At 33.8% G+C, this 12,408-nt stretch overlaps 1 protein-coding gene across 2 annotated transcripts in view; it reads right to left on the reverse strand.

Moving 5' to 3' along the window:
* The window catches only part of LOC108905316, a 64,845-nt gene that overhangs the window by 32,920 nt on the left and 19,517 nt on the right, over window positions 1-12,408 (reverse strand). For both annotated transcript variants that reach the window (XM_018708126.1, XM_018708125.1), the window contains exon 2: window positions 398-595. In XM_018708126.1, coding sequence (XP_018563642.1) covers window positions 398-548 — 151 coding nt within the window. In that variant the 5' untranslated portion in view covers window positions 549-595. The remainder of the gene's footprint in view (window positions 1-397; window positions 596-12,408) is intronic.

Below are 12,408 nucleotides of genomic sequence, written 5' to 3' on the forward strand. Positions count from 1 at the left end.
TGGAAAATACCTTATTTCAATATCGCCGGAAAACAGGCTCATATTCATGATTTAAGCTTGATTTTTCATTTTTGCATGCTATCTCAAATGTGAAAAATTTAATGCAGAACCTTTTATAAAAAATATCTTTGTTTCGTCAGATTGATAATAAAAAAGTTACTCATTTGTAGAGAACATAAAAGGACACACTTCATACATGTATTGATGATGTAAATTTACATTTTGGGTGAACTACACAAAAAGCGTAAAATTACATTATTAATGTAATTTTACTTGTATGATGTAATTTTACATTACCTACTGTGGCGACAAAATAACCAATGAACTAGTGTGTAACTTCACATAAAAATTTTTTGAGTGTAAACGAAGTGTTACATCTTTACATTAAACTACTTACCCAAGTTATACTTCCAGAAATCCCTAGTGGGAAGATTCCCATTCCTCCCACCAAGCAGATAGACGTGCTCCCCGACCAGCGTCGCGCTGTGCTTCGATCTTGCCGACGGCGCCTCGCTTTTAACGTCATCAGGCGCCACGGCGCTCCACATCTTCACATGGAATGGGCGGCTTTGAGTTTTCTAACCGTACCAAATGTCTGGAAAGTAATTTAATTTCACCAACATGGTAAAAAATTAGTCGACAAGTGAAACTGACCATATGTCACTCTATTTATTTTTTTGTCCATCATTATAATTTTAGCATAAAATCACAGTAGTTGAATGTCGAATGGAAACAAACGAAAGTCATTGATCGAGCAGTTTGATTTGTAGGTGCACATTTTATCTAAACGTTTTGGCTTTTATCAATAATGTTAGTTGTAGGACGGAATTATAGTAGCTGAGTGCGCCACACTAAAATAAATGAAAGCCGTTGTTGAACAATTTGATTCAGATGAGTTGTTTTTGTCAAATAAAATTGACAGTTGTTTTTACAGTACATTGTTTATTATGTTTGTGTATGTCATTTAACATATTTTACATCTTCAGGGTGTCCTACTAAGGCCGACGGCTATGCTTTATCTCGTGGTGAATGCGTAATGTCATTTACCTCAATATGGAAACCTATAGATGGCGTTATTTCAAAAGAATGCCGTTTTATGGATTTTACTCGAAATGCATACCATTATTTTGAATACAGAAATTTAAACTTCGCTGCGGGCTTACGTATGTTCTTTTATAAACGGAATTTGTTTTACTTATTTATTTATTTGTATTGAGAAATAAAACAGTGAATAATTACATGTGGAAAATTTATCAACTCTAACAAAGCACAGTCCAGCATATATTGAATATAATCAATTCTAATTGTAAAGTCCCTCGTTGCTACCTGGCGATCACAGTAATTTTTCTTGTGCATAGACACATACATGTATTTCACTTCAAGGAAAAATAGCATTTAAAAAAACTACAAGAATTAAAGTTACTCAATATTTACATTAATATTGTTCATTAATTACACCGATATTTAATGGGATATACTTTTAGTTAAATAATTACCAAATATTATCTTTCTTTTTTCATAAAGATTTTCAATATATTCTGTTGTAAAGAAATAAGAATATTTAATCTTTCCGAAGTCAGTTGAACATGTATAAAAACGCCTAGCAATAAAAGTGGCTGAAAACGTACATAGGTATTGTATTTTTGAAACCGAGTTGCGCGAAACTAAATGTGTACAGTATATAGCTAGTACCATGCGAAACATCGCCATAATTTTTAAAATGTTGTCACCGCCGTTCTTAGGGGTGAAAATTCGAAAAATTTAGAATTATTCAAATTTCGTGGCTGCAAACGTACATAGGTATTGTATTTTTAAAACCGAGTGAGTTGCGGGAAACTAAATGTGCACATGGCATAGCTAGTACCATGCGAAACATCGCCATAATTTTTAAAATGTTGTCACCGCCGTTCTTGGGAGTGAAAATTCGAAAAATTTAGAATTATTCAAATTTCGTGGCTGAAAACGTACATAGGTATTGTATTTTTGAAACCGAGTGAGTTGCGCGAAACTAAATGTGTACAGGACATAGCTACCATTCGAAACATCGCCATAATTTTAAAAATGTTTTCACCGCCGTTCTTGGGGGTTAAAATTCGAAAAAATTAGAATTATTCAAATATGAGTTTCATAGGCAGCCCTAAAAAAGTTTTCTGGTTAAAGGTAAAAAATAATAATAATAATAATTTGTATATAATGTGTAGAAAATTTCTATTTTGACCAACATATTTTAATTATTTATGTCCTCAAACAATTTTATTATACTGATGGTACATTTCATTTTGTTCCGTTTCAAAAGGTCACCAAAATGCCATGTTGTAATAATATTAGTAAACAAATTATCCCTCTTTCGCAATTGTAATATGAATGATTAATAGAAGGTGCCTATAATAAATTAAAATTACCAGAATCACACCAAATTCCGCATTCTGCACTGCACTGCTAGCCCATTTGTTGACAACTGAATTTATGGCCAGGTCGCCCAGTGCGGCTGTGTTTGTGCCGCGTTTGCCCGCGCGCTCTTTCTTTTCTTTCAACTGGGCGACTGTACATGTATATGGGTATGGCTAAATAAATATGGGAACAAGTTTTTTAAATATTTCAATGCCAAGTTGCTGCGTCAGTGACCGAACCTGGTACATACTGCCAACCTCTTGGTTCTTCAATTGAGATCCGAAAGACTATACATATACTATAACTATAGGTACATGTATTTATTTTGTCGTATTTTCTTATTTTTTATTTTTCTGTGCGGAAAAAATTTTATTTTTTTTATAAAAGTTAATTTTATGTGACATTTATTACGTGCATATTTGCTTTCGGAGACTTTTTTGTAATTCATTCATTGTTCTACGTTCATTCACTGTGACCGTAACTTTGCCCAAAAAAATTCACCTGTATTGCTTACTCAGGGCGGTTACGCTCCAAAATTCTTGTTAAAGCACTGCACTGCGTCCTGTTCTAGCCAAATAGGAATGTCCTGGGTTGGCATCTCTAAAATTGCCAACACTAGGTATAACACAACATTTTTTATGCGTGTGGTATGGCTCAAATGGCAGCTAAATGGTGTCCCAAAAGTAACGCAGAATTTGAATTGTGCGCCATTTTAATTTCGAAGAGTTGGCAGCATTGTGCAGGGTCGTACGTTGTAGTAAAACGTTGCGGTTATACGAAATGGAGTGTTATAAAACGGATGAGTGACTGAAGATTGAGAAAATTTATTACAAGTACGGAGAGTGTGTAGCTGAGAGTGTGCGCAAATCACGTGGAATTTTCGGTAGAAGGAATGCCCCGAATGAAACTGTGAAAGGATTAGTTGCCAAATTTGAACAAACAGCTTCGATTGCAGACAATAAAACAACAAGCCGGTCTCGTACTGGCCGTTAAGCCGAAAATATTGCTACGGTGAGAGATAGTGTGGCAGAAATTCCCGTAACGTCAGTGTGCCGTAGGTCACTGCAATTAAACATTTGAAAAAGCACAATGCAGCGGATTTTAACAAAAGATCTGCGTCTGCATCCATTCAAGATTCAGCTAACCCAGGGATTGAAACAAGACGACCAATAAATGCGCCGGACATTCGTTGATTGGATGCTGGAGAATCAACAAGTGGACGGTGATTTTGCTAAAAAAAAATATCTTTAGCGACGAGGCGCATTTCCATATTAGTGGGTATGAGGACAAGCAAAACTGTCGAACTTGGGGCAGAGACAATGCTCTGGTCATTCAAGAACGACCACTGCGTACCAAAGAGTGACAGTGTGGTGTGGATTTTACGCTGGTGCGCTGACTGGTCCGTTCTTTTTTGAAAATGAAGCTGGAAACGCAGTGACCATAAATGGAGAATGATATTGAGAGATGCTATTGAACTTTTTGTGGCCTCATTTTAATGGCATGGATTTGGATGACATGTGGTTCCAGCAGGATGATATCCCCTTCCATACGGCATGTAAAACTATTCACTTACGGCAGAAATTTAATGGACGACTAATCTCACATAAGAGTGACATGACTTGGCCACCAAGATTATGCGACCTTACGCCATGCGACTTTTTTCTGTGGGGATTCGTAAAGTCCAAAGTTTATTCTGCTCAAATGAATACCATTTCTGAATCAAAGGCAGCAATTAGGAGAGTTATCAACGAAATTCAGCCGCTGGTATGCGAAAGCGTTATGCAGAATTTTCTTGAATGAAGTCGAGTATGCGGAGGATAACTTTTTGCCTCACATGAAATCCTGAATTTCTTTTGGGACATCCATCACATATGAAAGATTATTGCATTATTAATACGTATATGATTAACTGAATCAAATTGGATGCAAGCAAAACTTCAAATTTATTTATTGAGCAAAGTAAAATAAGGCATTTTTATATAAACATGATATAAATATGCATATAAAATTTCCTGTTGTATCAGTTTTGATTGTTCTACCACTTTTTAGTATTGTGTGTATGCCCCTGTCATTATCATCTTCACCCTTTCCTGCCATGTCTCTCATCTCATATACGAGTGTTTACTTAAGAGTGCCCTTGATCGAAATGTCACTAAAACAATCGCTTTGAAGCGAGGTATGTAAACCCCTTTCGACGTAGGTACTGTACCCTCGAGGGTCTTGAGGTTTAGCTGACTTTTAACAATCCGCGCCTTATTTACTTTTCTCCAGAGCGTTATGTCGTCGCGTAATACATCGGGGAAGGGAAGATGGTATTATTTAATGCCTTGAGGGGGACTAAGTACAATCCTCAAGGGGATGGTTCGCCCCGGTCGCTAAATTTCAAGTACAGTTGTGAGGGCGCAGATACGTATCGATTTTGGTTTATACCTAGATTAATTATAAATAAAAAACCTATAATGTACAGGATTATAAAAAAATCAAAGGAGGATAGAGCATGAATTATGTCGCAGGTTTACCAAATGCTTGTCTATTTACTCAGCGTCACAAAAGGAAATGGGCTGGACCGTGGACCCTTAGTACTATGACCCGCTGAATCTGAATCTAAAGTCAGAATATCCGGATAAGTTCGTCTTTTTGACCCTAACAGCCCTCTAGAAAGCGGCCTACGAGATTTCAAACTGACTTAATTAGTCACTATTTAGAAAAGCATTAATGATCTTTTTGCACTATAACCCTATAACCCCATAGCCTTATAACCCGTAACCCTATAAATTCGTGACCCCATAATTCATGGGGTGAGAAAGTGTAAAACCATGAAACTCTGTGAGAATGTAGATTTCATATATCAGTGGTCTGAAACTATGACTAATGACTGTGGGTTGACAGGCTTCTCTAACCCCATAACCCCGTTATCTGGGGTAAGTGAAGAAGTATTTCATACATCAGGAGTCCAAAAGTCCGAAACTACGTAACTGTGGGTTGGTAAGTTCTCACAACCCCGTAACCAGAGGTGTGCGGGGATGTATAACCATGAAACTCTGTGGGAATATGGATCTCATACATCGGGTGCAATAACCCCTTAATCCTATAACTCTAGAAAGTGGTTTTTGAAATTTCAATCCGACTTAAGTGGTTATTGATCAGAAACGGATTGAAATTCATTGTCGTTGTATCATAACCCCATAACCCTCCTACTCCATAACCCCATAACACTACAACCCCGTAAACCCCATAACCCCGTAACCTGTTATTTGAACGATTTTGATCGCAAAAACTCTCTGTCACTGACTGTATAATCAAGGAAGCACTATTACTTCTTTCAGTTTCGTGGTTATATATTCTCGCACACTAAGGGTTATGGGGTTATTAGGTTATGGGGTTATGGAACCCCGCCAACACAGTCATGTAGTTTCAGACCTCTTGTTCCCACAAAGTTCTATGGCTTTGGTGGTAACACAGAAATTAGTTATTTTTTTTAGTCCACTTTTTCATAAAAGTTTGCAATTAAAACATAATTCACAGATATATGAGATTTCTAACATGTTTTACCCTGTAATTCATATAGTAGCGAAAATAATTTGAATTGCATGCTACATCTTGAATTCTTAAACCTTTTTAAGTAAAAACTCTTTATTAGGTTGTGCTGTCAGTTTTAAGTTACAGAGCTTCAAAGATACTGAAAATAAATTAAGGATATAAAATAACACAAATAAACAATTACCTATCAACGAAATTATATTTTTTGAAAACATGCGTTTTTAATGTTTAAATCATTCAAGAACAACGATATCAAATTAAACGTTCGATAGGCTCAAATCTAGAGAATAAGAAGGACATGATACATTTACATTATTGGTTCATTTAGTCACTAAAATTGAAAACTAATATAGGTAATTATTTTTCTCTGACATTATTGTTATTTTATTTAAAAGTTAAAATAATATAATTTATAAAAACTTAGTTTTGTTCGTACCCTTGTTATTTTTAATAAATATCAAAAAAAATGGTCTACTAAATGAACTGCTTGTGTTGATTATTACATTTGGAGGATTTTGGAAAAATTCGGAATATAACATATAATTAAAATTATTTTGTTAGAAATATTTCTTATCCGCGCTACTGAATAATTTTTTAATCTTAATATTTCTTCAAAGAGTTCAAGTTTAAAGGGTGTTTGCTACTAAGTGAAAAGCTTGTAAGTGTTTGATAGTTGAACTTAATCAATAAAGACAACTCTATGACAGCTATTTTCAAGTATGACGGATTATGATGAAGGGGATTGTATTAATTTTTCTTATTTTAGTTTTTAACTATGACAAATTAATTGTTGTACGATGAAGTTCCATAAAAACCGAGATTTTACAATAGCTTTTTAGGTATAAATTTATTATTTTTGGATTTAACATTTTTGTAATTGCATCGACATTCCTGCATTTTCCTCAAGAAAATTAATACATATAGAAATTGAAGAAATAACTAACAATTATATCAGAATGTTTTATGCTTTATTCACTTACAACACAGTCTACTGAATAACATCAATGTAAATTAAGTGTCGTCAGGATTAAGTAATAATCGTCTGCCACCGTTTCATTTGTCAGATTAGAGTCTGTCTGTAATCAGTGTAATCCAAATGCACCATTAATTCTCATTATCTATACATGGTAAATCCTTCATGTAGATATATTCGACGTGTCGCTCCGTTTTGTGAAAATATTTAATCAAATTTTGCTTCCCAAATATACATCCAAGTTTCCCCTTCTTGCACATACATTCGCAAAAACCCCTGTGCGTGGTGTGAGATGTAAATCTCTTCTTAAATAAAATTCATTCAGGGGCCGAAACGCATTTGTATTAATTTTTAAAGTCTCTCTTTGAACAAAAGATCAGGCGCTTCTGGCAAAAACTAACAAACATCTTCAAGTTATTCATTTTGCAAGTGGTGAGGAAAGTCTATCTAGAGAAATTAATTAAAAATTTAATTAAAACTTAAAAAGTATAGGATTAATTAAATATTTCTTAGAGATGATAAAGGAGAAAACTCATTTTGGAAGGGTCATTTAAAGTCAGAGGCATATTCATTACGTTTTAAAAATGTGATTTTGTGAACTTGGTATTATTTTATACTAAGTTTTAAATAAAATGTGTACTGTTTCCCAGTTCCTTTAATTCCTGCCACGAACTTTGTATTAATCTCAAAGAAAATGATAGTTTTGATTATCCTGAAGAATGTATGCAAATTTTAAGACTGACAGACTTCTTTTTTAGCAGAAAATCTAACAGATTGTTAAGCGTTTGCTAACACTGAAGTTTTTCAACGGAAAACATAGTTGATATTTATTTTGTGTTCCGATATTATACGAATTACCATTTCTGGTTTCACCGAGGAAAAGGTTGGTAACTGAAAAGAAGGGAATAATAGACACGCTTCGGTAGTGAAGAGAACAAAATTATTAAAACTATAATAACCTAACCCAGTCTAACCTGAAATTTTGTTGGTTGTAGTGAGCGTGATGTTTTGTGTAGTTTTATTATAAAAAATAGGCATACTTATATTATCTATTAGCTAGTACAAAAAAATTGTGTAAAAATAGATGTTGCCCAAACATTTATAATTTATAATGAATTTATTGACACATCTGATAGTTCAGATTCTGATGATGAAGTTTACGATTTCTTTCGTGGAGCATTATGTAAATAAATTCCTGTCCGATTTTTTTTTTACTTTATTTTTAGTACAAATAAAACAACAAAAACCAGTCATAAAAATAAACCCCAATAATGAAATTCTAAACTTAGTTCTCAATCTTCTGCACAACTTTTTTTTTGACATCACTGTGCAAACGCTCCCCTAAAATCCATCTCTGGATCCGCCCTTGTACAAGTTCACCGATTATAAACGCCGGTTACTTGATTGACAGTTGGTTACGAATTTCAGGTAACCACTGTTCCAAAATTAAACAGATTTGAGGAAATGACAAATAATGGAAAGTTTAATCAGAGTTTTGGTTAACCATATTTGATATCGGAACACAATCTAACACGAAAATTATTGTTCTCTGCTTTATTTTTGTATTATTGAGTTCATACGTGTAAAGTTATAAAAATTTGCAAGGCTGATGAGGCGAATAGACCTCTTGCACATGCCTGATTTTTTGACTAAATCGTACGTTGAAATTTGGAGATGAGGATCCTATAGAGGGTGTCGTAGAACGAGTTGCTATTGGTGCGACGTCATCGGTAAGTAAACTGGCCGCTTCATATTAGAAAACGATGTCGGTCCTATTACTTCTTAAAAAATTTATTATTTTTAGTTTACATACGATACGATAACGATACTGATATGCTGTTGTATTTATTAACTGGTTTCCATTCGATTATGCACACATCGGTACAATGCACCATTAATAGTATTAACTAGGCGGTATCTGTTTTGGTTTGGGTGAATCGTATATCCACGGAGATTTTTGGTTTTTGGCTTTCAAATATTACTAGAAATGAAAATTTTTCTATGCGCATAAAAAAAACGAGGGCTTAACTTTTGGCGGCACAATATGTTAAAAAAATTCGAAAAATGTCATGCTTTTCTTCCTATTTAATTATGTATCTCTTCAATAGTTGATTTTAGGCGAAAATAGAAGAGGAAAAAAATGTTTGTAATTAAATTTTTTACAAAATATGACTAGTTACAAATCGAATGAATCATAATTATTATTGTAAAAATCGAAAAAATCGCAAAATATGGGGTTAAAAAACATTACTTTTTAGGGAATCTTTTTGAGGTCTTTAAATTGGGTTGGGACTTTCATACTTGGCTCAAGAAAACTTCATGTTATGTAGAATCATCACAACAAATTTTATCAAAATCGGTTGGATAGATTTTGCATAATAATTTTGCAATCCAGATTTTGAAATGCCAAAAATCTCCGTGATATACGATTTACCCAAATATGGACTTTTTGAAACAGATTCTGTTTGGATTATATGGTTTAGACTGTTTAGAGGGATTTGCCATAATTATTATAAGTTTAACTTCACAAATGAACTTTTCTTCACTTTTCTGAATGAAGCCTATTGTATGTATTACTACCTATTAATTTCAATAAAACGTTATGTTTTTTTAAGCATTAAGATTAATGGTTTAAATTAAATAAAATTATCTGATAACGCTAAGTGCTGTTAAGATTTAGGTCACTATCATTAGATATATGTAGTACATTTAGGTACCATAATACTAAGTTTTGACATCAACCTTTAAGTAATAAAATGTTTATTATATTATTTTCCTAAAAATAAGATAAAAATGACTAGACAGATGTGTAAAAAAGCGCTAAGACAGAACATTCGAAATGTTGCAAGTTTGCCATATAAACTTACATCTTTGTTGAAGTTAATGAAAAGAAAAATAATAAAATTATTTTAGGCGGTAACACAGAAACGAACAAATATTCTTTTAAAATTTCTTGGTCATGTCATGGTCATTTGAAAGAAATTTTTACGGTTTATTAAAACAATTATTATCATACATCAACTAGACCAAATAGATTTTATAGAGAATTTTCAGGGGTTTATCTGAATATTACACAAAAATCGCAAAAAACTGAAGGGTGACATTCTTTTCTACAAAAAAATCTACTTGCTCGCTGGGTACGCCCCTGACAATTCTGGATAAAATATAATTGCTCCAGTTGACGTTTCTTTAAAAATCTCCATTTAAAAAAAATAACACCCTATATCTCGGAAAGGAAGCACTTGCGGACCCATGTTCATATGAATTTTTTACATATTTTGTTGAGCCCATAGGCTTTTGTCACTTCTACTCTTGCGCAATAAATCAGTCTTCTCAATAAATATTTTTAAATAAATAATTTGCTTCATGTAAAAAATTTCTAATAAAATATTGCAATGGGGTTGACTGTTTCACTCCTTTATAAAATACGTCAATGATCGAACAAATATTGAAAAGTTGTCTCTTTATTAGTAGGATGCTCATACCAAGTTTCGTGTCTCTAGCATTCATGTTAAAGAAAAAAATTTAAATGTGAAATCCAATCCTCTCCTTTAAGACGGTATATCGCCTCAGGGGTCCAACTTTCATATAAGGTATTTTTACTTCAATCCTCTTATTTTTGGCTCTACATTCACTGGTACGGTTTTTGCTACTTCATTTAAAAACACCCTGTATATTTGGAATGAAATGTATCCAATTTCCAAAACACGCAGTAGCGTTGAAATTCTGGAGGACATTAAGAGAATCTTCACTTTTAGTTGAGTTATTAGCCCAAATTATATTAATCCACACCAAGCGTCTCCTCAGACATTTAAATAAATACGATTTTTATTTATCTTGAAATACAGTGACATTAGACCCTCCTTATCACGTCATTATTATTAATTTTAAATTATATTGTAATAAAGCAAACTGATAACAGTTAAATTCAAATACATATCTAAAAAAATTGTAATAACTTCATACTTATTTCTTATAAGTAGAGTTTAACTCGCCCTAAGAAAAATGATATCGAACAAAAACTAAAAGCATAGTAAATTGTATAAAGGGGTTAGAATTTTAAATAGAACACACTGTAGGTATACAGAACAATTTTTTTAATAGTACCATAACTACAATTACATTTATATTTTATATTTTAATAGTAGGTGTAGTACATGACAAATATCCACAGTGTCGCTATGTAATAAAAAGTCTTATTTGGGAAAAGCTACTGCTGCTATAATGAAATACAGGGTGTTCCATTAAAAAAGCATATCTTATATTGTAGAAGTCTCATAAACAATAATCAAGTGTTTCTTTTTCGCTAAAAATAAATTTTCGAAGTCCTTAAATTTCCTAAAGACACGGATAAAAAAGTTACTGGCGTGATAAATTTCGGTGGGAAATCCTATAGGTATATAATTATTAAATTGAATGCAGTGAAAGAAAATTTCAAATTTTCACTCACGTTCCTCGAAAAACAACTGCTCCTTCCAAACGAGCCCGGTTAATCCTACATCTCCTCGACCAAGTCACAAACAAAAGAACAACCCACTCACAATCCTGTTTACCAAACGGTGACCGCAGACAGTCGTTTGTTTACCACCGCACACTGTCACAACGGCAATCCCCTGTCGCTTCTGGAAACGCGTGGCTCTCGGCCGCGTTATCCTCGGCCTCGTTATCCTGCACCCGCACAGGACGAGGCGCACGCGTCGCCGTCGCGGTACAACACAGGCCGAGTTCAGACGTCAGGCCTCGGGACAAAGCGATATTGATTAGGACTTCACCGGTACAGCTTTGGAAAAGGCGCGGGAAGTTTGCGTACGCTTGCGCTATGGACGGAAAGTGTGCCGCTGCAAATGCAAGGGAGATGTTACGGAAAAATCAGGGCTTGGGCTGTGTAACTAATAACAAAAGTAATTGTTACCTGCTGTGAGGGTTCATGTGGGGATGTCAGGATTCATGTGGAGATTAATACTATAAAGGCCTTATTGGACGAAAAAATATAACATAACGCAAATCAACAGACCAAGAAAAATTCTAAAATTCTTTAAAAAATTTTAGTAAATGTTCAAAAACATTTTCGTTTTGGCAAAGGTTGAAAATGAAGATCAGCGTAATATTATCAGAATTTATTACATCTGTAACCGCAACTGTGAAAGAGCATGTCAGATGTATTTGTATGAATATCCTGAAAAAAATAGATCGGAATTTGTTCGAATTTTGAGCATTCGAGAAGCCTAGAAATAACTATGGACACGGGAATAAAACTCTAATAATGTTTTATTTTAATGCGTGATGGTAATAGTTTAAATAACTAGATGGATTTTACAGGGTCTAACGACACTAACAGTGTACGATAATTCAATAAACAAAGAAATCTAAATAAAAAATTTAGATAAATTTGGAACGAATACACTGAAGATGAATTTTTCGAGACAAAACGTCTGAATCTGGTTCGGGCTGAGGCAGTACAGTATTGGGGGTCATGAAGGCTTGCAAAAAATGTAATAAAATTT

Source organism: Anoplophora glabripennis, unplaced genomic scaffold (genome assembly GCF_000390285.2).
Source record: "Anoplophora glabripennis isolate ALB-LARVAE unplaced genomic scaffold, Agla_2.0 scaffold217, whole genome shotgun sequence".
Classification (NCBI taxonomy): Eukaryota; Metazoa; Arthropoda; class Insecta; order Coleoptera; family Cerambycidae; genus Anoplophora; species Anoplophora glabripennis.